Consider the following 22,933-nt stretch of genomic DNA (forward strand, 5'->3'; position numbering starts at 1 on the left):
TTAACCGTCTGTCTAGATACAGTCCGCTATGTGAGATCTAATCTCTTTTAATTATCGATCAGTGAGGGGGGCGGCGGAAACCCCACCGAATGTAATGTGTTCCAATGTGACACTTGGAGTAAATCGATGCGACGCTAGCTCCAGATGTGGTTTCAACGGGATTTGGAATCTCCCATGACCTCAAATGCAGCGCGAGCGGAACTAAATCGATTTGTGTGCGTTCTCGACACACATACACGAAATAATACGAGCGTGTTCGACGGCGCTTTTATTCTGACAGACTCCGAGAGGAAGCGCTGTTGGCGGGTGCTCCCACACTGAACTACCTGCTAACGGAAGACAACTGTCCCTGCGTGTAACGAGCCACAATCACAACACAACGACACTCAAACGGGGTTTTTTCTCCCCCCCGCATCGCAAAGTGAGTGAGAATTTATTCAAATTGATCAAAAACGACAAACGGGTTGATATTAGCTCGATGGGAGTACACCTCGCCTCGACACAGAGGGCTTCGGCTTGTTTGTGTGCAATAAAACAACTTGTCAGCGCGGTGCCGGTGTCATCTACCAGAGCGGCTAACGGGAACATTAGCTAGGATTACAACGTCATAGCTAGCTAGTAATGCTAATACGTTAAGGTTAAAAGCATATACTGTGTGTAAAGGTAGGTACGTTTTAGTGTGGAAATACCAGGAAGCCAACAATAATAAAAGTGACATTAAAACGGTATTGTGGCGGATTGTGCATTCACGTCATTCTCAGTGTTGCATACGTTGTGAAAAAAAGCCATTCATCCAACCAACCGAGCTGTGTGTGCGACCTCACTGCTTCCCCCGATGCGGTTATATCGCTGCGTGCTAAATTCTTTTCATTCCGTGTCCCATCAGACTGGCCGCTGATTAGGGCAGCGGCACCACGTGGTAGTCACATGAACGACGAGGATGAGGCGTAAACAACTAGGGGGCAGCCTGAGGAGAGAGCCGCTGCACGTCTGTCAGAGGGAGGGGGTTTGCTGCTTGTAAAGGCCCCCTCCTGACTGAACATATGCAATGAACAGCACCACTGAGTCCCCTGCCATCATAGATGGAGATGTGGCAGTCAGCTACGTGTTGGTGCCATTCTTCCTCATCACCATTATTGGAATAGCTGCAGCTGTGGTGAGTGGCCAGTTGGGTTTGTTGACTTTGCTGACAAAACATGGCATAACCTGCGTGGACACAGTACGTGTGTTTAACGCTCTCCATTGGATCTGTTTTCAGGTCATGTATATTCGTAAGAGAAGGAGGTACGGCTTTTAATCTTACCTGCACTGATTTCATGGCACAGTGGCTGTCTGTGATAAAGTTGATTGCTTCACCTCTGTGACTCGGTGTAAGTCATTCAATCAATATTTGGCCCCTTTCATTTTTTGTCCCGCAGAATTGACAGACTCCGGCATCAGCTGTTGCCAGTTTACACATACGACCCATCGGAGGAGCTGAATGAGGTCGAGCAAGAGATGTTGTGGAGAGAAGAGGACACAAGGGTACGATGCACTATTGATTTTTTTATTTATTTATTTATTTTTTTACTGCAAGTGGGACAAGTCATTGTGAAATGAGATTGACAATCGCCAAATCATCAGCTAGAAGATGTAGTTTTCTTTTTCTAAGTCAAGTTAGCATGAGAGAAACCTTTTAATTGTAATAAGGGAGTTTTTTTTTTTTTTTTAAATGTAAAGGGTTAGATTTTAAGATCGAGCCAGATCTATAATACAACTGACCATGTTTTTCACCAAAGGCACGTTTACTGTAGACTTGTTTTCTCTCAGTGTATTTTTTTTTTTTTAACTGTATTTGTCCTTGGTTGCAACATCCACTCTAACTGCACAGCAGTTCCTCAATTTGTCAGTTACTTCCTCCCTCACATAGAAACTTGGTTCAGGAAGTACAGTAGAAAGTATAGTAAAAAACAAAAAAAGTATAGTAATAGTAGTGGCCGTAGTAAGGCAGTAGAAAAGTTGCACTGCTTGTTTTAATTGCAAGCCTCAAATCCCTCTTCGTAGTGCCTAGTTGTGGTTTCTTTCAAGTGATGAAATATATTGTGGTGCCGACTGTCACTTTTCATTCTACACAGAATTTTGCCTCTCAAATATTTCACAGAATTCATTTTTCTGTTTTATTTTTCTAACCAGTAGGGGGTGCTACAACTGCAAAAAAGCAAGCAGAAATCAGACTATGAATCAGAAATTGTTTGTCCAATCAATTCAAAACCAAGTTGATCCAAATGTGTAAAACTTATTTGAAATTGCTCAATATCGCTCGTTCCAAATATGTGCATTGGGCGAATTTGGCCATAACTCAATGACAGTTTGTCCATACTTTACCACACTTGCATTTATAAGCAAGCTGAAACATGAGATATTGGAAGGTGACTGTTTTGTTTTTGTGATTTACAGTTGTACATAATCAGTATTGTGCTTAAGTTATGCCTTAAAAAGAAAATGACCATGCCTAACTGAACCGTGCTTGCACTTTTCATTTTGTGTCCTCAGATTGTACAAGGCTGGGCCCGAAGTTATCAACAGCGACGCCCCCTCCTGACCAAAGATGTCGATGCATGATGACAGTAAACCGTGGCATAGAACATTATCGGCCATGTTGGAAGTCAAGACGATTTTTTCTATGCTACCCTTCGCCGTTATCTTTCCTGTTGACGAGAAGACGGGTTGTTCACCTGTGTGGTGACGATGCCAATCCTGTGTGCCTAATAGACACAGCACCATTTATTTATTTGAAAATATTTATTCTAACTTTTTTTTTTTTTTTTTTTTACTGTGGTATTCACTGATATGACATTATGAATTATGGAATCTTTCTAAAGTTGAGTTTCTTGTGGGTTTACGCCGTAGTTTGCTCTCATAATGTTGTCGTGGGCGACGTGTGGCAGGCGGTTGTGTTCCTGTGGGCTGCTGTAGGCATTTGTACTGGCTTTAATTTGGGGGCAGTGTTCACAGTGTGGTGAGAGTATGAATGCTCTGCTCCACTTTAAATCATCACTCTTTGCTGTGGGAGGGTTTGTGATTGTTACTTGGATAAGTTGTTGTGAAGAGGTTGTTTGCAGTCCATTAAAAACCAATATATGCTTTTAGTTTTGAATAGTAACATTTGTTGACATGGAACAATGCAGTATGGCTTTTTAAATTTCACATTAAGATTTATGAAGTTTATATGATAGACTGGTTGAATTTTCAGTTTCATTTTGAGTCAAAAAGTTGATTGCGCCCTGTTTGCTTTCAACTCCCTCTCAGAGTTTAACTAGCCACCACACAGCCGGGGCTTTTTGTGGTTAAACTATATCCTATGACTCTTAACGATGGCATGAAACGTCAGATATGGATTTAAGAACACCAACCTCCTCATCCCCTAAACAAGCCGTGACTAGTGCCCTAAATATGTCCGGTCTACATAGCATGGCACCAACGCAAATTCACCTCCAGCTGAAGACAAATGCCATAGCTCTGACTGTATCAAGCACTCAGGAAACCTTTTTTCTTGAATTGTAACCATTTGGATTTGTGAACGCAAGCTAAAATACAAAAGAGCCGTTCTTTCAGGGTATTGGTTGTAATTATACAAGTCTAGACTTGATATCAGGTAGGAAATCTAGAAGTGTTTTTATGTTTTCACTTTTCATTTCTGGACCTAAACGTTGATTCCAGAACATGATCCCGTGTGCTCCCCAGTCATCTTTACAACACATAATTCATTTTCCATACATTATCTGGAGACTTAATTTCATGTTAAACGATGAGAATTTAAATAGGGCCGTCACAAGTTTACCTATACGCAAATATCCAACCATTACATACATTTGCACTAGTAAACACATGGAAAGAACTACTGATGTAAATGTGAAATTGGCAGCAACCGTTAAAAGGCTTCACCTTCAGACTGTTGTACCCATTTGTCGCTTTGGGAGTCGATTTAAACTAATAAAGTTCTAAGACTTTTTCTTTGTGGTCATTTTCTTCAAATTAGGACTCGCCGTCCCAGAAGTAACTATGCATGTTTGGTCGAGCGTTTTAGATGAAATTACAATGAGAATGCGGTGACAGAAAGATGACAAAGAAAATTCTTTATTGACCATTTCTGATACAAATTGTTGTAGGGCACCATAGAAATATAGACATTGTACATTTATATATGGTGTACATTAAAAAGAATGATCCCATCCTATTGAGTTTACAGTATATAAATGAACGGATGCAAGATGTTGGCATGTAGAATGATACAGATATTGTCCAGAGTAGTTGGGGGAGATAAAACAATCATGAAATGACTGTTGTATGAGTATGGCGAGGGTGGCTTTGTGTGGTAGTGCCAAAAACACACGGCGGCCAACGGAACGGTTTACATGGAAAGAGCGCCCAGTCTATCACAAACGTTTGTCCGTGATGATCCGAGCCGACATTTCAGTGCACCAGAAGAATTAAAAACACACCTGCTAAATCTACCACAGTCAGCGAACACAGTTGCCAAGCTGACAGGTCTCCCTGACTTGCTTCACACATTTCAACCCAAACCGTCTGCGAGCTCCGGTTATGAATGAGCCAAGGTGTGTGCTGCGTACATGCAGTCGCACACTTCGGCATCTAAGATACCTCATTACAGTCAGGTTAACAAAAAAAAAAAAAAAAAACGACTTGTAATAACGTCTTCCAACTCATGCCACGTTACATTTAAAAACAGAAAACCAGTTATATGCAATTATATGGTTAAGTAAGCTGTTGAGTGAGGTATGAAATTCCAGGCCATGTATCGCCTGCTTGCAGTTTTCCGGGTTCGTAACTGAGGTTGTAGCAGCTTAGGTGTGTGGAAAAACCCAGTTAAGTGGACTGTGACTGCGGGTTCCCTGACACTTAGAAATACACAAACAACTTTTTTTCCTTGTAGCAGACGGCAAACAACACACATAAAAAAAAGAAAGACTAAGAAAGCATACTGTACTGTGATGACAGAAGGGCCAAGCTAGGTGAAGCAGTGAGAGCTAAGATGGAATGAAAAGACGTACAGCCCCGTTAGGACAGCAGTGCCACCGACTATCCTCGATTACAATCAAACTCCTTTTTGGACCGATTGCAATTTTGCCTTACGACTGATTGGGCGAGCGCTTGGGAAACCGAGGACCATGTGAAGACAGACGGCGATGTAACATTTGTAAAAGCTCCCTGAAGAAATGACACTGATGCTCTCTGCCTAGAATTCTGCCGACTCTATTCTTAAAAACACCAACAAAAAATGATTTGAGTTTTATTATAACATGAAAGCAGCACACGTTTTTTTTTGTTGGTTTTTTTTTTGTTTAAAATGATATTTAACCCGAAGGAACAATACAGTAAGTATTCAGAACGATACAATTTAACATCTCCCCACTGCGCGCTGAGGGCCGCGATGGAAATGAGAGAAACGCAACTATCTATCTGTCCCGACAGGATGGGGGTAAAAGGTGAAGATTCTGCTCTACTGGTGGGATGGGGCAAAATCAGTTATGCAGAGAATGAAAATTAAAAAAAATAAATTCTACCGCTTGTTATCTCATCCTAAACGCTGAAGCTCAACTCCATCGATAATACGATGCAAAAGGATAGTCTAACCACTTCACGCAAACACACAAAAAAAAATAAAAATGCAAGTATAGGTAAAATTCACCTTTGTCCAGTACAAAACATGAAGAAAAATCTATATGCCCTACCATCTCAGATGCAGGTACAACAAATAAGTAACATTAAGCAGAGAAAATTGTCCTACAAACCATCTTTAGGGGAAAAAACAGAAATGTCCAGGCCCTTTCGAGCACACTCTTGTCCAGTATAAAAGACTTGTGATAACAGACATGTAGAGAAAAAGGGCTGTTACCTTTCATGTAATTCTGAAATCTATGCTTGAGCAAGGTCCATCGTTCTATCCAGTGCTGTTGCATGATATTTGTACTGTGTTAACCCTCCTCTTGGCAAAGAGGGCTTTGTCGTGAACAGTGGTCATGTGGTGGCACCTGGTGTTGGAGATACAGCCCAGTTCTGGTTAACAGTAAGTCAGTATGTTGAGTGAGGTAGCATGCGTTGCGAATTACTGGTCGTCTTCATCCTCCTCCTCTTCCTCAGATGATTCCTGGGATGCCTTTTCTTCCTTCTCCTGCGACACGAGAAACACAAACATTAGCATTCAGCACCAATAACTGCCTGTGATTGATGTCTCAACATGACTGGTCTTACTTTTAAATAACCCCAAACAAAAAGAATTGTTATTATAAATGATTGGATAAACCACTGTGGCATGAAGAACGCCCAGGGGAAGGGTGAGCCATCTGTAGTGAAAAGTGATTCATAAGGAGTGGTGAGTCACAATGAGGCATCCTGTTTTTGCTCCTTTGCCTTTCCTCCTCACACTCACTACTGCCCAAGATGTTCATTCATAAAAATGAGAGGGCTGGTTAGGAGGGTAACTTCGGGTCATTCCTTTCTGTGACTAATTCAATCCAGACTCGTTTCGAGAGCACGCCCTAACCACTCATGCACATGACAGAATGTTACTACAAGGAGGGAAAAAGGGAAAATATGCGCGTAGGTTCAGATATGCCTTTAAAACTTGGCCAGATGGACTTAATGCAGCCAAAAGAGCTGCTCTAAAATGAACACTGGGGCACGACACAAATAGCTGTGATGAGTAACAATTACTCATCAGAGGAGGAAGGAGGCAGGCAGGGGGAATTAGGAAAATGCAATTTCGGAGTGCAGACAGTCATACCAATCATAATTCAATTGGGAGGAGGAGTGGTTTAAACAAAAGGAGCACTGATGGTACAGTTTGTCAAGGGACTCTTACCTCCTTCTTAGGTCGTCCCCTGCGCTTCGCCCCTGCAGCCGGGGCTGCTGCTGCCGCTGCCTTCTGCAAAGGAAGCGTGTACACCATTAACAGAGCTGTGGTCGGGGCATGAGCGTGCATAACGTTGGGATATTTAATGCTTGGTGAGCTGCAGTTACAACAACGACTTTCAGGATAGGGGGGGGGGGGGGGGGGGGGGATGCAAAAACCTGTGGTATAAACAATCCAATTCTTCACGTTGCTCTGCTGCTAACTGCCTGCAGATGGCAGTAGTACCTCTGTAATGAGTCGGATAGAAAGGGGGCATTGGGTTCATTGGCCATTATCTGGAAGGCCGACAGGAACTGCACACAGGGCACTCCAGTTCGCTGGCCACCTGGTCTGAGGCTCAGAGACAGCTGGTGGAAGTGAGCGGAGACACAAACCTTCTGCGGCTCGGCCCTCGCTGCTAAACCTATATCATACATGTATTAGTTTGTCCTCTCCGGCTCCCTTTCCCATACATAGCAGTAAAAGACTGAGCGCATGGGGGAGCTGGAGGGTTGGGGCGGGGGAGAAAATCAGTTGTTGCTATGGAGACGACGAGCAGAGAAGAACTAGGGCTGTGTGCTGGGTGGGGGTGGAGGGGGTGCTTAGTGTCAGCTTGGAAACAGTCTTGCAGCCTCTGCACCTGCAGCAAACAGTGTATGACAAGCTGCAGGAAGCTGGAGGACAGGAAGTACAGGGTGAGCATCACTCAGAAGAACATTTTCTTAAAAAAAAAAAAAAAAAAAAAGAAAGAAAAAAAGGCAATAAACCAAGGTCCTTACAATGGGAAACCCTGGCTATTTCTGACACCAGGAGGGGGAAGCAGCTAAATTGTAGCCAAGCAATATATCACAAGCAGCAGCAGGACGTCCTTTTAAGAGGATGCGGGTTAGCTACCGTAGCGTTCATCAACCAAAAGGAATTAAGGGTTTGAAGAAAAGAAAAAAAGATTGTGAAGCTGTGCCTTCCTTTTTATCGGCATGGTAGCGATTCAGCATGTGCGTTAGCTGAAATTGCAACCTTGGCGACATGATGGAAAAACACGGCAAGCAGACAGCGACCAACTTACTTTGCCCTTGGCGCCCTTGTTTTTGCTGCCCTTCGGCCGCCCTCTGGACCTCTTTGGAGCAGGGGACCCACTTGGTTCCTGTTGATCAGAAAACAAAAAAAACACAACATAAAGTTTTACACACTGAATTTCTTTTTCGGAGCACAGCATGCAGAGGAGCCTGATCTTTGTACAACAATAACACAAGCACGGATACACCTCTATGTGCAAGTTCACTCTTCAAGGTCAGTGCAGCCGATGTGAACTTTAAAAGCCGACAGGTGCTCGGAGTGTTGCCGTGGTCTAATATAGGAAACAAACTGTGTCAACCGTTATCAGCTAAAATGTTCAGGAAGACAAAACGCGTCTCGTTTTGACGCTGAAACGAAAGTAGAGGTGCAGAAAGGGGAATGTCCAAGATAACACCGAGGGGGATTACCATCAACTCCACAATGAAAAAGGTGCAGTCGGCATCTTGTTCGTGCGAATCATTTTTGCGGTCTCGAGCCCCGTCATGGCAGATCTGTCTCCTTTTGCATTGCGAGCGTGTTTACAACCGTGGCTCATAGCAACCGAGCAACCCAACACTAAAACGCGCCATGTGCAGCTGAGCGACAGCTATACGAGCGCTCCTACCACACTGTCATCCTCCATTACATGACGGGCGGGAGGTGGGTCCTGAAGGGAGGGTGGGGTGGAAGGGGGGGGGGTTAATGCTGGTTTAAAGGTGTTGGGTTACAGGTTGCTTACAAACTGGTGAGGCACACAGGAAGTTTGTCGTGGACTTCCATGCTCACGCCGATGCGGGTGAGTGAAAGGTCACAGGGGCTTGTTGCAGCCTTATCTTGATTCACCGGGGGCTTACTGGAATAGCAGGGGGCTTATGTTATAGATATGCATGAGCACTTCTACCTGCAACAACATCTACCAGAGCAGGGGCCGGAACAGCTGTGATGTAAGGGCTTTGTTTCTGTGTCGGGCCCTCAAGGGTGCTTCCTTATCTTCGTGCACATATATGCCTGCTTTAGCTCAGGGATATTCCCACGAAACACAAACCGGATATACTCGTAAGACAGACTTGTACGAAAGAAGAAGAGTCACTACTTACGTCAGAGGTCTTTACCTGGGGCTGCTTACGGGGTCTTCCACGCCCCCTCTTCTCCGTCGGCTCCTTCTCTGAGACTGACTTGTCGCTCATGTTTTCTCAGCTTTTCAGACCTGGGGGAGATAAAGCACACCGATGAGCTGCGAGGTGAAGTGCTCTCACAGACACACAAACACAAAAACACGAGCGCTATAAATTACACTCAATGGCCGCGACAACAAAACAAAAAAATGAACGCGCCGACCGCACACCGGTAACGAATTTAACTCAAATTAATCCGCGCTTATTTCCAGGTCTATTTCGGTCTCATCTGTGCTCCGTTACACCGCCGACGGTGCGGCACAAACAAGGGATTGACACCAAATCGGCTCGCATGATATAGCCGGGGACTCCGCAGGCGGTCGGAGGCCGCACAAATCTGCAACACGAACCAGACCCGACGCTCCCTACCCGCACGGACCATGTCTAGGGGCCCCCCCTCCCTCCATTTTTTTTGCTGTAGTTGTTGTGCCCGGCGACCGGGGCCTATCTCCCCGGCATGTCTGCACGCCGGGGCCGTGAACGCATCCGCCGAGCCGCACAATGGCCGCGCTCGCTCGGGTTCCCGGGCTCCACCGAGCCTGCACGACCGCTTAAATAACACGAGCAAGCGAGGTGCGTTGGGTTAAAAAGCCCGGGACCCCCCTCCCCTCCAACAAAAGGCTTCACGTTTAAAGCATGCACCCCCCTCTCTGCCTCGCCGGAGCTCCAGCTCTGTAAAATGCATTAAAACCCCGCTTCTATACGCTCGAGCATGCAAAGTTTCGCCGGCTCACCGTCGCGTCCCTTGCACTCACCCCTTTTCCTCGCTCGGGCTGTAATCTCGGCTCTGAATTTAGGCGCAAATGTTTCCTTTAAGCCTGGCTGGTTGTACCCGGTTAAAAAGCCTTGAACGGATCTATAGGCTCCAGCTTTTCCTCGTCAGACGACACGCAGCACGCCCCTTTTACGTCCCGGCGCATGCAGCGACAGAAAGCCCGCGAGCACACAGGCACGAGGAAGAGAGAAATACGCGTTTAAATTCTTACCAGCAGGTTGAGAAGTTTGTTTCCACGACGTCCTATAAATAGCACGTGTGTCTTGTCTCCTTCAGATAACGGAAAAAGGCGCCAGCCAGGAGGAGTTTTGAGGCAATTTAAAGAGCCGCCCTCATGGGAGGGCGGAGATATGATAAATGGGCCACCAACAGCACGGGGGGAGTGGGAGGACATGGGTGGGAGGCTCTTACTCCCCAGGCTTGATAACAAAACACCAAAAAGCATGTGTAAAAGTTTCAGCAATAGTTATTATTAAAATACACTGTACTATTTGTATGCGTGTGCTCAGTGCATACGGTTGTGTGCTCCAGGTGGTGGGGAGTGAACTATGACCTCCCCCAATGTAAACACAAACCGGTTTGAAACACAAAGAGGGTATTTCTTGTGATTTTTCCTCTGAGGGTGTTATCTTCTAGTGTGGTGGAAGACGGAGTCAGATCCTCTGCTCGCGTAAAAGTAACAATAACACAAAGGAAGTAAGTGAACGTAAGTTTTAGGCAGCAAAATGTACTTATAGGAGTAAAAAGTACAATATTTCCCATTAAATGGGGTAGAGGTATAAGGTAGCATGATGCAGCTATGTTCCCTCTCTTATACAAATAATCCACAAATATATTCATTCAAAAGAATATATATAAATAGAACAATGTATATATGTATAGATAGAGAATTAACAAAAGCAAATATATTTGTACAAAATAAGATTTATAAATAGATCAATGTATATATGTACAGATAGAGAATTAACAAAATAAAACAAACACATTTGTACAAAAGAAGAAAATAAAAAGAAAAATGATCAATTCAGAAATGAACGTCAAATAAATATTCCTTGCATATCTTTTATTTGACCATGGGGTTAAGGACTATATTGATCGGGGGCTGCTACAGTGAAACCTCATATAGACAACCCTTCTTGTTATTGCCTCCCGGTTGCTGCTGGGTCGGATGTCTATTGCACGGGTGTGGTCAAGACAGAGGAGACAAGGAGATGTAGACTCTCCTAACTGTCCTCTGATCAAACCGCCCCCTGGTACTTTCACACGAGGGTTTTCTGATGTAAATGACCTGCCTCTACTATGCAATTGAAAACAGATCATGTAGGAGGGACATGAAAATGGTCCAAACAGATAATTTGCCGTCATCTGTGTGCATTTCACCTCTCCATCCGCGGTGTCGGGACTTATCTCAGATAACTTGTTCACAAAAAACATTCAATTACTTTGTCAGCCAGAAACCTTTGTCATCGGCAGATAGATATCAACACACTGTACGTACACGACGAGAAGGGTGGGAGATTGCTGAAAAGGGGATTGGATGGGGTATGAATGGGGAGAGCGCTTTTCTCAATGAGTCCAATGTTCTGCTCAGCATGTGCTCGCCTTGCATGCCACCCCGTTCCCTCCCTATTTCTCACTCTATTCACTTCCTTCCTCTCTATCTTCCACAACTACTTCAGCCCCATCCCCCACACCCTCACACATCTCTGCCATACCCAGCCCTTCAGTATGGGGATGGAGACAGGAAAGTAGGTCCACTCTGTGTGTGTGTGTGTGTGTGTGTGTGTCTGTTTAAGTGAGGAATGCTGTCCTTCTCAACCACTGGCACCACCTGGAGACCAATGAGGGGACTGGATTATGAGACGGAGCTGAGATTAAACAAAACCAATTTTAGCATTTTTAAAATTGAGCCGTGAAGCTAAACTGTTGCAGAGTCAGTGCTGTCACTGGAAACTGATAACCAAGCAGCGTTTCTCATAATTTTATATATATATATATATATATATATATATATATATATATATATATATATATATATATATATATATAATTTTTCTTCATTCTGATGATGCCCAACGATGAGAACTGTGCATTATCACTGAAGGTCAAGTCAGCGATTTAAATATAATACGCTCTTGCCTTGCCTGTCACTCTCAAGGACAGAATCATTTGCAGGACGGAATTGAATGTCCCCGGAGATGGCCGCCTTATCTTATGTGTAATCAGGTCGACATGTTGGTGAAATAATTCTCAATCAATACTCCTCCTCCAGTTAAGTTAAGTGACGACGTTCATTCTGAGATCATTTATATCGGGATCATCAAACAGATTTACACCAGTTAGGCTGAATGAGAGAACTGCTTCTTATCACAGACTGATGAATGCATCGTTTTCTGTTCTGTGAATGACCAGTTTAACCCGTGGCATCAAGAGAACTCACAGAAACACACCGGCGGTGAGTCCGTTTGAATTTAAATACCAATCAAAACTTTCAAGAGACAAACACTTCCACGCCAGACGCCCTCTTCAGAGCCATCTCCCGGCTCGTGAACTCTGCAGCGGCTCAGGGCAGACAGAATCCTATTAACCATCAGGGGGGTCTTGGCCCACTTTGGCATGCTCCCCCCTCCCCCAACGTATGTCCTCCCGCCCTTTCCCCCCCCCCTCCTCCAATACGCTCATCCGTCTGTCCCTCCAGCACGCTCTCCAGCTCATTCTAGCAATCCATTTTTAGGCTCTGTGTAAACCGCAAGAGTGCTGCAGCCAAACCAACTAACAGATGTGGACAAAACATCCTATTCCTGCCTGCGCCTGGGTTTCCCCCTGCTTGTGCTGCTGTTGGCCCTGGATGAGCCTGAACATGACTAACACACACATATATACACACACACACACGGCATTCACATCCTCCCTCTGAAGAGGAGGGGGGGGGGGAACGGAGCACGAGAGAGAGAGACGTAGAGAGAAAATCCATCGGGAAGGGAGAGGAAAAGTGTGGGAGCAGTTGAAAGGCAAGGTGGGCGGAGATGGGAATATTTGTGTGGGTGTCTTTTATATTTCTGCGAGGGGGCGGATGGAGGTTAGTGGGCGGAGGGATGGGGCCCCGGCTGATTCAGTCTGCTCATGAGTAGTATCTGACTCACACAAACACAGGAAGCAGCGCGTGCTGCTTGTTTAGTGAACCCAGCACTGTATTTATGTGATACTCTTATATGCAGGGAATCATAAGGAGCTCGTAGGCTTACCTAATTTCACCTCTGCACGCCGGCCACTGAGTCAGCGCTCCACTCTCCCTTTCAAATAGTTTCATATCCACATCCTGGGATTTCTTGGACTGAGATCTAGCGGACGCATCAGTCATACTGTGACTCAAGCATGTGAAATTTGTACGGGTGTAAACAGTGCCATATTTGAAACTTCCTTTGGCAAAAGCAGTCGTAACATGCCAGCAGAGCTCTTTTTCATATGTATTATTATTTGTTGTTCTTCTTATTCGTTAAATCGTGTCAAATTGTATATAAAAACAAATTGTATATAAAAACAAAATTCACTGCTGGTAATTCTTGTACAATATCATGTTTATGCTCCCAATAGACCTCATTCTGCACTCTATACTTTATTGTAAATTGTAAATAAAAACAAAATTCACTGCTGGTAATTTTTTGTACAATATCATGTTTATATGTATATAACAAGTCTACTCTTATTTCTATTCTATTTTTTAATTTTTTTTTATTTATATTGTTAATTTTTGCTATTGTTATTATTACTATTGTGTTTTTTGTAACATACTGTCCTTTGGCTGCTGTGGCAAACAAATTTCCCCGGGACAATAAAGGAATTCTGATTCTGAATCGCATCCAGTCCAATCACTCGTGGATATTAATGTGAAGAATCATGCATACAGTGGAGCTTTCCACTCCTTCCTCAGCATCATTACCATAAAATCTATTTACCCCTGAAGTCAAACTGTCTTTGTTCGGTGGGGAGGTCAGAGGTCAGCTGTAGCGCAGAACCTCTTCACTTGACAGCAATCATGTGATGACAATTCTTTTTATTTTTCACCACAGCAGCGTTTTTTTCATAATATATTTGACAGCGCAGACACAATTTTGCTCTGCAAAATTCATGTCCTAAAGTGGAACTATTGAGGCACCTGTAGATGTATAGTAAGTATGTGTAGTCACACTGCTGTCTGTACCAATAGGTGGCAGACAGACATCACATTTGCCAATCAACACTGAGGCCAACACAATGTGACATCCCAGAGAAATACCACCATCTTGTGGTGATACTTGGACATGATCAGTTGTATGTTTGAGTGAGAAAATAATAATTTCCTTCCCTTTAAAACATTTCTCGCTGGTTATTTCCATGACACATAACCGTGAATGGATTTTATCTGAAGACTCTCTGGTGAAATGTGTTAAAGTTAATAGTCCCACCTCAGCTCTGGTCGAAGCACATTGCTGATTACGTCCAGCAGAGGGCAGTCTTACTCTGAGGAAAGCTGTTTCGGCACTGATTACTCACCTGAGGTAGAGGTGGAGCAGTTTTGCCATCACAGAGAAATGAAGACGATGCAGTAAACACGAAGCAATAGCGCATTCATCGAGGCATCATTGTAGTTAAAGTGGTTCCAACTAAAAAAAAACACTCTCTCGACACCCCTGGAAGGTTGACGGAGTTAATATTAATATACAATTAATGCAATTCCCAGGAACACGGCTTTGCAAGTAGTCCCCCATTTCCTCATTAGTCCACACTCGACAGTGTGATTTAAAGCCTGTCCTGCAGAAATGACAATCAGCGGCAGATGAATTAAGTTTCCACTTAATTCAACTGACCCCCTCGCCGGGTCTGAATCCAACTAAAGTAGAGAAGGAAAGGAGCTCTGTCACCCTGACTGATGAGCGTGCATTCAGAGCGGTTGGGAGGGGTAACAGATGAGAGTCACCTTGGTGATGCCGCATCCGGAGTTTTAGAATTCACACTTTCCCCTTCTCTGTCTTCCCCGATTGATCAATAGGGAAGGGGCCTGCCTGACCATTTCGGGCCTGTCAAAGCTCTGCGTGGCAGCCGCTGTCCCTGGAGACGGCGTCTAGCCTGGGCTGCATCTGCACTGGTTACTCACAGAGGCGATCCGGGCTCAGTTTTATCACCGTTTTTTTTATTTCCATTGGGAACGAAAGAGCAGATTCTCCCTGGCCGAAAGCTGATGTGATGACCAAAAACAACAAACAAGAACCAGGCTTTACAGTCGAGGATAAAAGGTTTACAAACTCCTCGACAACACTAGGATCTTGGTTCCGCTGTGGAGTCACTTCTTTGTCTTACTGATTGCATTGAGACTGGCATTCCCCAGGTGACATTTTCAAGAAAATCACCACAACAAAAAACATAGAGGAAAAGGAATCTAGGCACTTTAATTATAATTTACAGAGGCACTCCTCACAAGAGACAGTTTAAAACATTTTAGATTATACTTGGAGCCTGCGATCCAACTGTTGTAGCCGGGAAGCCCCGTAGGGGTGCCCGGAGGAATATCGGTTGACAGATCCCCTCTCTGACACCAGGATGTCCGTCTCTGGCCTTGACCACATCGTGTTCGGTATCCTGTGGAAGCGGGTGTCACATTGCTGCCTATTGATGAATGATTTGAGTTGCTCCAAGATGGACTGTGGCACTGCCACCCGCGGGGGTGTAGCTGAGACGGATGGGCCCATTTGTAATGCAGAGGGGGCCCCACAGCTGCATTAACTATTTAAGTGTGGTTATCTCAGGGTAATGGTACGCCGGCAGCACTGAAACAAACTACAGGGAGAGTGGAGTAATCCTAATGTTGATATATGGGCTCTGCCTCTGTAGATTATAGGGTCCATTCTCCAATCGCACTGATTATCTGTGAAACGTCACATGTGTTTGAACAGGGAAATCAATTCAAACAATGTAATCCGGGTATGAAACTATTTTATGGTCAACATATAGTACACTCGTTTTCATTGATCTATGTGATGATGGATGCCTGGAATCATAGGAACAATAATTACACACTGTATTCTCATATAAAGGAGCGCTACACCTTTAAGGGAAGACACTACAGTAAAACAGTGTTTTAGGTGTTTGTGTTACTACATTCAACAAAAGTTAGCATTATGTGCAAATAAAAAACAGCATTTTAGAAAACTTGTAATACAAAAAATAACTGTCTCAACGTAAGTTATCAACTTAGGAAGTTTCATGGTGATGACTATTCAATTTTATCACCTTAAATCACCTGTAGTGTCTTCCAAGAAGTATGGGATTTTATAATACATATCTTCAAAAGCCAATTTTCAGAATGAGTATTTTCTAATTATTTTCTAGGATAGAAATCTCTACTTCAGTAGCATCTACATATATCAATTTATTCCATAGCTATATTCTGAAGGTTTTTACCGAAGGGTATCATTTTTATTCCTTATATTTGGTATTTCTTATAGCCGTTGACAGTATTTTTTGATATATTGAGTGATAAAAAGAAATATTCAAAATCACCCCAGTAAAAACTGTTGACTCTTTATCCATCCATCGTCTACCGCTTATCCTGTATTCAGGGTCTAGGGGGGGCTGGAGCCGATCCCAGCTGTCATTGTGCGAAGGCAGGGTTCACCCTGGACAGGACGCCAGTCTATCACAGGGCAGACATGTAGAGACAAACAACCATTCACGCTCACATTCACACCTACGGGCAATTAAGAGTCACCAATTAACCTATCCCCATCCTGCATGTCTTTGGACTGTGGGAGGAAGCCGGGGAACCCGGAGAGAACCCCCTCTTACACGGGGAGAACATGCAAACTCCACACAGAAGGAACCCGAACCCGACCTGGGAATCGAACCCGGGACCCTCTTCGTTGACTCTTTATATGTTGTCAAAATGAAACAAGAATTTTGAACCGGGTTTTATGCAACATTCACATTTCTGTTCTGGAAATAAATGCAAATGCAAAAATGAGCATAGGTTTAATAAGAAATGCATTTTTAAACACACATACAGTATATACAGTAGGTGTGTGTGTGTTAGATAAAAATAAATAAAAAAGTATTGTTAATTCTTAGTTTAAGTCGTGAACTGGGGAAATTTCATGGCGATATTTATCAGTTAAATCTTTTTACCCTACTCACCTGGGGGCGTCTCCCCTTAAACACTAGTTGGATTTAAATGAGTTTGAGTGTTTAAACGTTAATGTTAAGTGCTATTGGCTATTGCTTTGAGTTTACTAAACGATTCAATTAAGACTCTTCACAGTTGGTTACTCCACCTGTAAAGGACCTCTTTTTTTTTAACACACACTTTCCTCTCCACTCGGTGGGACCAAATAATCACGACCTCAGATAAAACAGAGTAACAGAGCTCGGCACAGAGGCTCCGCTTGCCAACAAGCCTGAAATGTTACAGTCACCACCGGCCTGCTTCACAGCGTGGCCAGAAGATGAAACAAAGGGCCTTGAAGTCGGGAGGGCTGCAAAACTGGCTTCGCCTTTGGTTGGGGGTGGTTCGTGAGGAAGTTACTTGTTCATCTTTCTACAGATGGTCGATACCTTTATCTGCTGCTTAGTCTTGAGTCGGAGGAAAAGAGGAGGGGGGGGAATTGATTCCACTGTACCTTTCCTCCTCTCAATTTGTCACCTTGCAGCCCGTCTTGTAAATATGCCCTCGGTGTCGATTGGCCTGAGGGATGGAGGAGGACAGGGAGAAGCCAGGTGCAGGAGTGAGCCATCCATCCCTGGTACCTGGAAGACGAAGGGGGGAGAGTGGTGTTCCACCTGCTGAATAAATCATCCCTCAGTTCATTCTGCAGCTGCAGTCCAATTAACCAAAGGGGACACTGTGAATGCAGTTAGGCGGTATGATTAATTACACAGAACTGACAATAGACAGCAAAGCTCGCGCTATCCCAAAGGGCAAACATCGAGCACAGCTTTACTTCGCGGATCTTAGCTTCCCCTGGATGTATTGTTTGCTTTGAATGTACAAAGTAATTATCGGAAGTTGTTTTTTTCTGACACAGAGCAGCTAATGAAGTGTCCATGAAAGTGGTCGAATCACACACACGCCCACAAACAAGCAAACGCATACGTGCACACGTTTCAGACTTGGGTGCGAAAATTCACACTTCAGTTTTGCACTTTGGCTTGATGTGTTCCTGTAAAGCATGACAGGAAAGCCGATGTACGCCTAGATCATTGTAGAACAGGCACAGTTCTACATAGTTACTTTTTGTCCTGTTCACTGGCCATGCATTGGATTATTAGAATGATTTAACTCACTCTTTTGACAGATTCAAATTGTTCCACCATTAGTGGGGCAAACTGCGATAACTAATTGCTAAGCTTTATATTGGCAAATCGGAAATGTGTGCCATTTTAACCTTAACAAAGTGAGCTCGCTTCTAACAAGCAATTCCACATCCACTGACACTAATAATGTCATGATGCTGGAGAGCCGCTTTGGATACTGGAAACAAATCTCGGCTTTGGCTGCCAGGTGCCTTGGCAGAAATTCACATTATCCAAATATGTGTGCATGAACTGTCCCGATGGACATCCACAAGTCCTCAACCATAACAGCCAGAACCAGCTAGTGCATTGAGAAGGTAGAGAGCAGAGCAATCGGCGTTCTGGTTGCGCTCTACAGGAACCCACCCTCCACCCTCCTCCATGGTTTCAATCAGACCTAGATGCCAAGTGTGCCTGTAATAGTAATTTAGGATGCAATTATTTCCTTTACATGGCCCGTGACAAAGCTCTTAGTCTTACTACTCCAGCTCATTTAAATAGTGCCTTTAATTTAACATAAATAGGCAGAGGAGAAGCTGGAAGGGAAAGGTTAATGGGACTGACACAAAGGGCAGATGGCAGAGGAAGTCTAGCCTTAAGTGTCAGATCCTGCTTTCATCACAGCCAGTACAAGGAGCCAATTAGGCCCGGTCAGTAATTAAGCCAACTCCAGCAGCCGGGCTTTGGCCTTGGCTTTCTGGGGGATTACAGCCCTCTCCAAGACAACGGCTGGTAACGACCTCCATCCTTCTATCAATGATATGCCCACACATTGACGTTTGACTGCTGCCACATTCAATAGAAAGGTCATGCAACAAATGAGAATCGAGGAACGGGAGAGACAAGGAAGTAATTGGAGGGTTTGGTCAACGGGAGAACCGCTGACCAGCCATTGTGAAGTCTTTACCGATCTCAAATCTAAGATGTGGCGGTGCAGAACATCACAAACTCTCTCTTTATATCGCCCGCATGTGTGTGGCCCGTGTTACTACGGCGACAGAGTGAAGGCAAACCTGGATGTGACATTTCTAACTTCAGTTTTAAGGTTTCATTCAGTTTCAGAGTTAAAGCTATGGTTGAAAGGTTTGAAAAAAGCATCCCCCCACACACACACACACCCCTCCCCTCTGTGCTCCTCCGAGCTCATATCGTTCTCCCCTCGCAGCCTCCCACCTCCCTCTTATTTTACGAAAATAGTTCACCGAAATGTGTTTCTGAAAACATTTTATGCAAGAAATAGGCTATGCAGTTGCTGAATCCGCCTTTATTTTAGATCGACAACGCTCAGTTTAAAACCCGCCGCGACGCGATGGCATTGCACGGCTTCTTACATAGACAATGAACGGGAACATCCCCTCCGGGTAACGGTATGAACTCAGGCAGGACACCGTCTAGTTTCCCGGTGTGTCCGGGACTTCCACAACATGTACAAAGCAGTAATAGTGTTTATTACGGCCACGAATGATTACACATTATCGGTGTAAATGCAGCGGGTGCCGGCCGGATTTCTCTCTCACCCCGACTGCAGAACGTAAATTTTGGCTCAATTGACAAATCTTTCAAATCGTAGACCAGATCTTTAAGACTTCTCGGTTTAAGGTAGAGAAGTCGCCTTCCAGATGGTTCGGAATACGTTGGACCTTTCAGCGACTTTCTTTCAAACAACAAAACAAATATAGCTAAAGTCTGTTCATTTTTTTTCTTCACAGCAGTGGCAAGTAAGTAACAACAAACAGACAATTAACATAGAAATGATATTTAATGAGGTTCAAAATAGAGCATGTTTATTCAATTAAAATGGCACATTCCTCTATTAGTACGTTTGGCCTACTGGAGTCACCATTTGTTTGCTTACCGTGTGTGATAATTTACATTTATAAGCCTGGAAATTATGTTGTGTTTGTTGGCAGAGCGTCTACAGGCTTAAAATAGTTTGATGAGCAGATTAATACCACTCTCTAGCTGCCACTTAGCTTAGCTTAAGGATTTAGATTGGAATCAGGGGGAAACGGCTAGCTTGGCTCTGCCCAAACATCTCTGGAGCTCACTAATTAACACGTTATATCTGAATTTTTAAATTGTCCTTCAGACAGAGCAAAGGTAGCGGTTTCCAGTCTTTATGTCAAACTAGTCCTATACATTTAGTTATACCTGAATTAATAACCATTTTTCAAAATAATTCTAATTTCTATATCTATATTACATCTATTCTGAAGGGTATATATTACCGATATGAGTAAGAATTTAGCCATTTGGTGGTACATTTGAAAGATAATTTTGCAAGACAAGAAAGTCACAGTTTGTCGTAAAAGTATTTAAGTATAAAAATGTGATACCTACTGTGAAAGACTACACGCCCAAAGACTACACACCCAAAGTTGCAGAAGCATTCACATAGCTGCAGCTCTCAACGTGGCCATACTTACATACGTACTTTGTGCGTCAAACTGTGACTTTCTTAACTCGCAAAACTATATTTTAAAGTTGCGAAAATCACGTGTGCAATTCCCGGAGCAACTCAAATATAAAAATATTGTCTCTCATAGTTGACTACTGTACTGACATAACATTGCTTCTCTACTGGACAGGCTTTTCCAGAGCTCAAGAAGAAAAGCGGTGAAAACGTTTCATGAAAGCATGTTTAGAATCTGTCCTGGATTCATAATAACTTGATGATACACATTTAATAGTGCATTTAAATTATGTATGTTTTTTTCCGTTTCAACCATTCATTCTTATTGATGAACACAAGCTGGTGAACATACAAATGTATCCCCGTTTCTATTTATATGAGACAAAAGAACAGCTGGGCTAATTAGAGTTTGAAAACACACACACACACACACACACACACACACACACACACACACACACACACACACACACACACACACACACACACACACACACACACACAAATAAATAAATAATATAGAAAAAAATCAAGGCATATGGTGATCTGAGAGACTCTTCAGAGTAATTCACTGTTTGATATTTTATCAAATGATAAGCGGATGGATATAATAGTATCATACATTTACACCACATTTTAAACATAATTTACCAAATAATATTAATGGTGCAGAACACCTTTACATCACAGCATGGTTTCTTAAGAAAGCTAAACATTTTTGTGTCGATGTTAACTTGAGATGGACATATTTCGTTTCATATATTATTAATTTGTGTCACCTTACAACTTTTACACACACACATGCTTTCCACCAACAGCTTCCAGCGATAGCCAGTTTAAGTGCTATGGGGGATCAGCAAAAGCCAAAGATCAGAGGGGGTTTTCTGTTTCTGGTGGCTATCATGAATTTCGGATGAATAAACATTTTCATGAGTAAATAAAATATCTTGCAGGTTCACCGCTTCCTTCTCACACAGTTTGCAGGTTTATCTGGCGCACACCAAACACACACTTGAGCTGTTTTTAATCCCCATAGAAGCAGATGTGGCAAGAACACAAACCGAGCCGCCCAACTGTACACGCGGTTTCGTTTTGTTGAACTGTTGAGGAATATCACCGGCAAAAGCAATTAAGATAAGCGGAGAGATGCTCGGTGTACTTTTATATTTTTTGCGTGTTCAGACCAAGCCATAACTCTGCCTTTGTGACCATGATGTGTACATTCTAACAGGATGCTACATGCAAATTCTACAGCACCTACATTTGCATTTTGACAGTAGCTAAATCTGTGCATATTTTACTAATATAACCTCAAAGGTTCCCCCCTCCCTCCCCTGTGGCTAGCCATTGATAATCCTGTTGAATAAACATCATTTTCATGTGTAAATACCTCCGTGGGTTCATCTTAGGCAGCCTCCTCTCCCACAAGATGCAGGTTCATCTGCTGCGAAATGCATTGTAGTTGTGTTCCCGACTGCAGCTGCTTCCGAAGATTAAAACCAAACATGACTTATCCCGCGCACTGTGATTGTAAAGGCGGTTTGGTGCCTTTTTCCAGATAGGGTGTCTCAGTGTGTAACAATGATTCTTGGCTGCAGCTGCAAACATTTCTCTGAAATGGATTACATTCACACAATGTGTGGTAGGCAAAACTCTGATCCGAGATAAACTGCGGCAACGGATAAAGAGGAAGCAGAAAAGCACATCTCCGAGGGCAGGAGTGATGATTCATTTTCCAAATTAAATTGGAAGTCTGCAAGCTCACTGTTTATAGGAGTGTAACGTCTACTTACCGAGTATGGGATTTATTTAGTCAAAATAAGCTTGATTTTTTTGCTTTCTTGCAAATGTCATACCTGTAGATTTAATGTGAAGCTACAGTGAGGTGACGGCTAACTTAGCTTAGCATAAAGACTGGAAACAAGGGGTCCTATATGGCTTTTTGTACGGGTTTAAAACGTTTAATTCATGACATGCTAATAAGTTAACTTTATAGGTGTTCCAAACGTCAATTCTTTATGCTAAGCTACGCCAACCAGCTGTAGCTTCACATCAAAGAGACACACACACACACACACACACACATGAGTGGTATCAATCTTCTCGTCTCACTCTCAGAAAGATAGATTTAAAATTTCCCAAAATGTTGATTTATTCTTTAAGCCGGAAAAAAATAATAATAACTTAAATCATGAGTTAGTGGTTCCCTCTATAAATATCATAAAATCAAACTTTTACACTGCGACTGTATTTTTGCCAGTCATTAGGTTTTGGCCAATTCACAGGCCAGACCTGAATGT

At 43.4% G+C, this 22,933-nt stretch overlaps 2 protein-coding genes across 3 annotated transcripts; one reads left to right on the forward strand and one right to left on the reverse strand.

Moving 5' to 3' along the window:
- Positions 1-206: 206 nt before the first annotated feature.
- On the forward strand, positions 207-5,557 carry smim29 (small integral membrane protein 29). The gene is made up of 5 exons (XM_084015685.1): positions 207-421; positions 887-1,156; positions 1,259-1,284; positions 1,419-1,524; positions 2,533-5,557. Exons 2-5 carry the CDS (start codon positions 1,049-1,051, stop codon positions 2,599-2,601), a joined length of 309 nt encoding a protein of 102 aa, XP_083871811.1. The 5' UTR covers positions 207-421; positions 887-1,048; the 3' UTR covers positions 2,602-5,557.
- On the reverse strand, positions 4,101-10,251 carry LOC311017388 (high mobility group protein HMG-I/HMG-Y-like). 2 transcript variants are annotated; one of them, XM_084015687.1, is made up of 5 exons: positions 10,110-10,251; positions 9,046-9,155; positions 7,959-8,036; positions 6,863-6,925; positions 4,101-6,172 (listed from the first exon to the last, which is right to left on the reverse strand). In XM_084015687.1, the coding sequence occupies exons 2-5, from the start codon at positions 9,133-9,135 to the stop codon at positions 6,107-6,109; spliced, it is 297 nt and encodes a 98-aa protein (XP_083871813.1). In that variant the 5' UTR covers positions 9,136-9,155; positions 10,110-10,251; the 3' UTR covers positions 4,101-6,106. The 2 variants fall into 2 exon arrangements, with proteins under 2 accessions (XP_083871813.1, XP_083871812.1); XM_084015686.1 differs by lacking the exon at positions 10,110-10,251 and adding an exon at positions 9,879-10,016.
- Positions 10,252-22,933: the final 12,682 nt, after the last annotated feature.

This window comes from Eutrigla gurnardus (assembly GCF_963514095.1).
Source record: "Eutrigla gurnardus genome assembly, chromosome: 8".
NCBI lineage: Eukaryota > Metazoa > Chordata > Actinopteri > Perciformes > Triglidae > Eutrigla > Eutrigla gurnardus.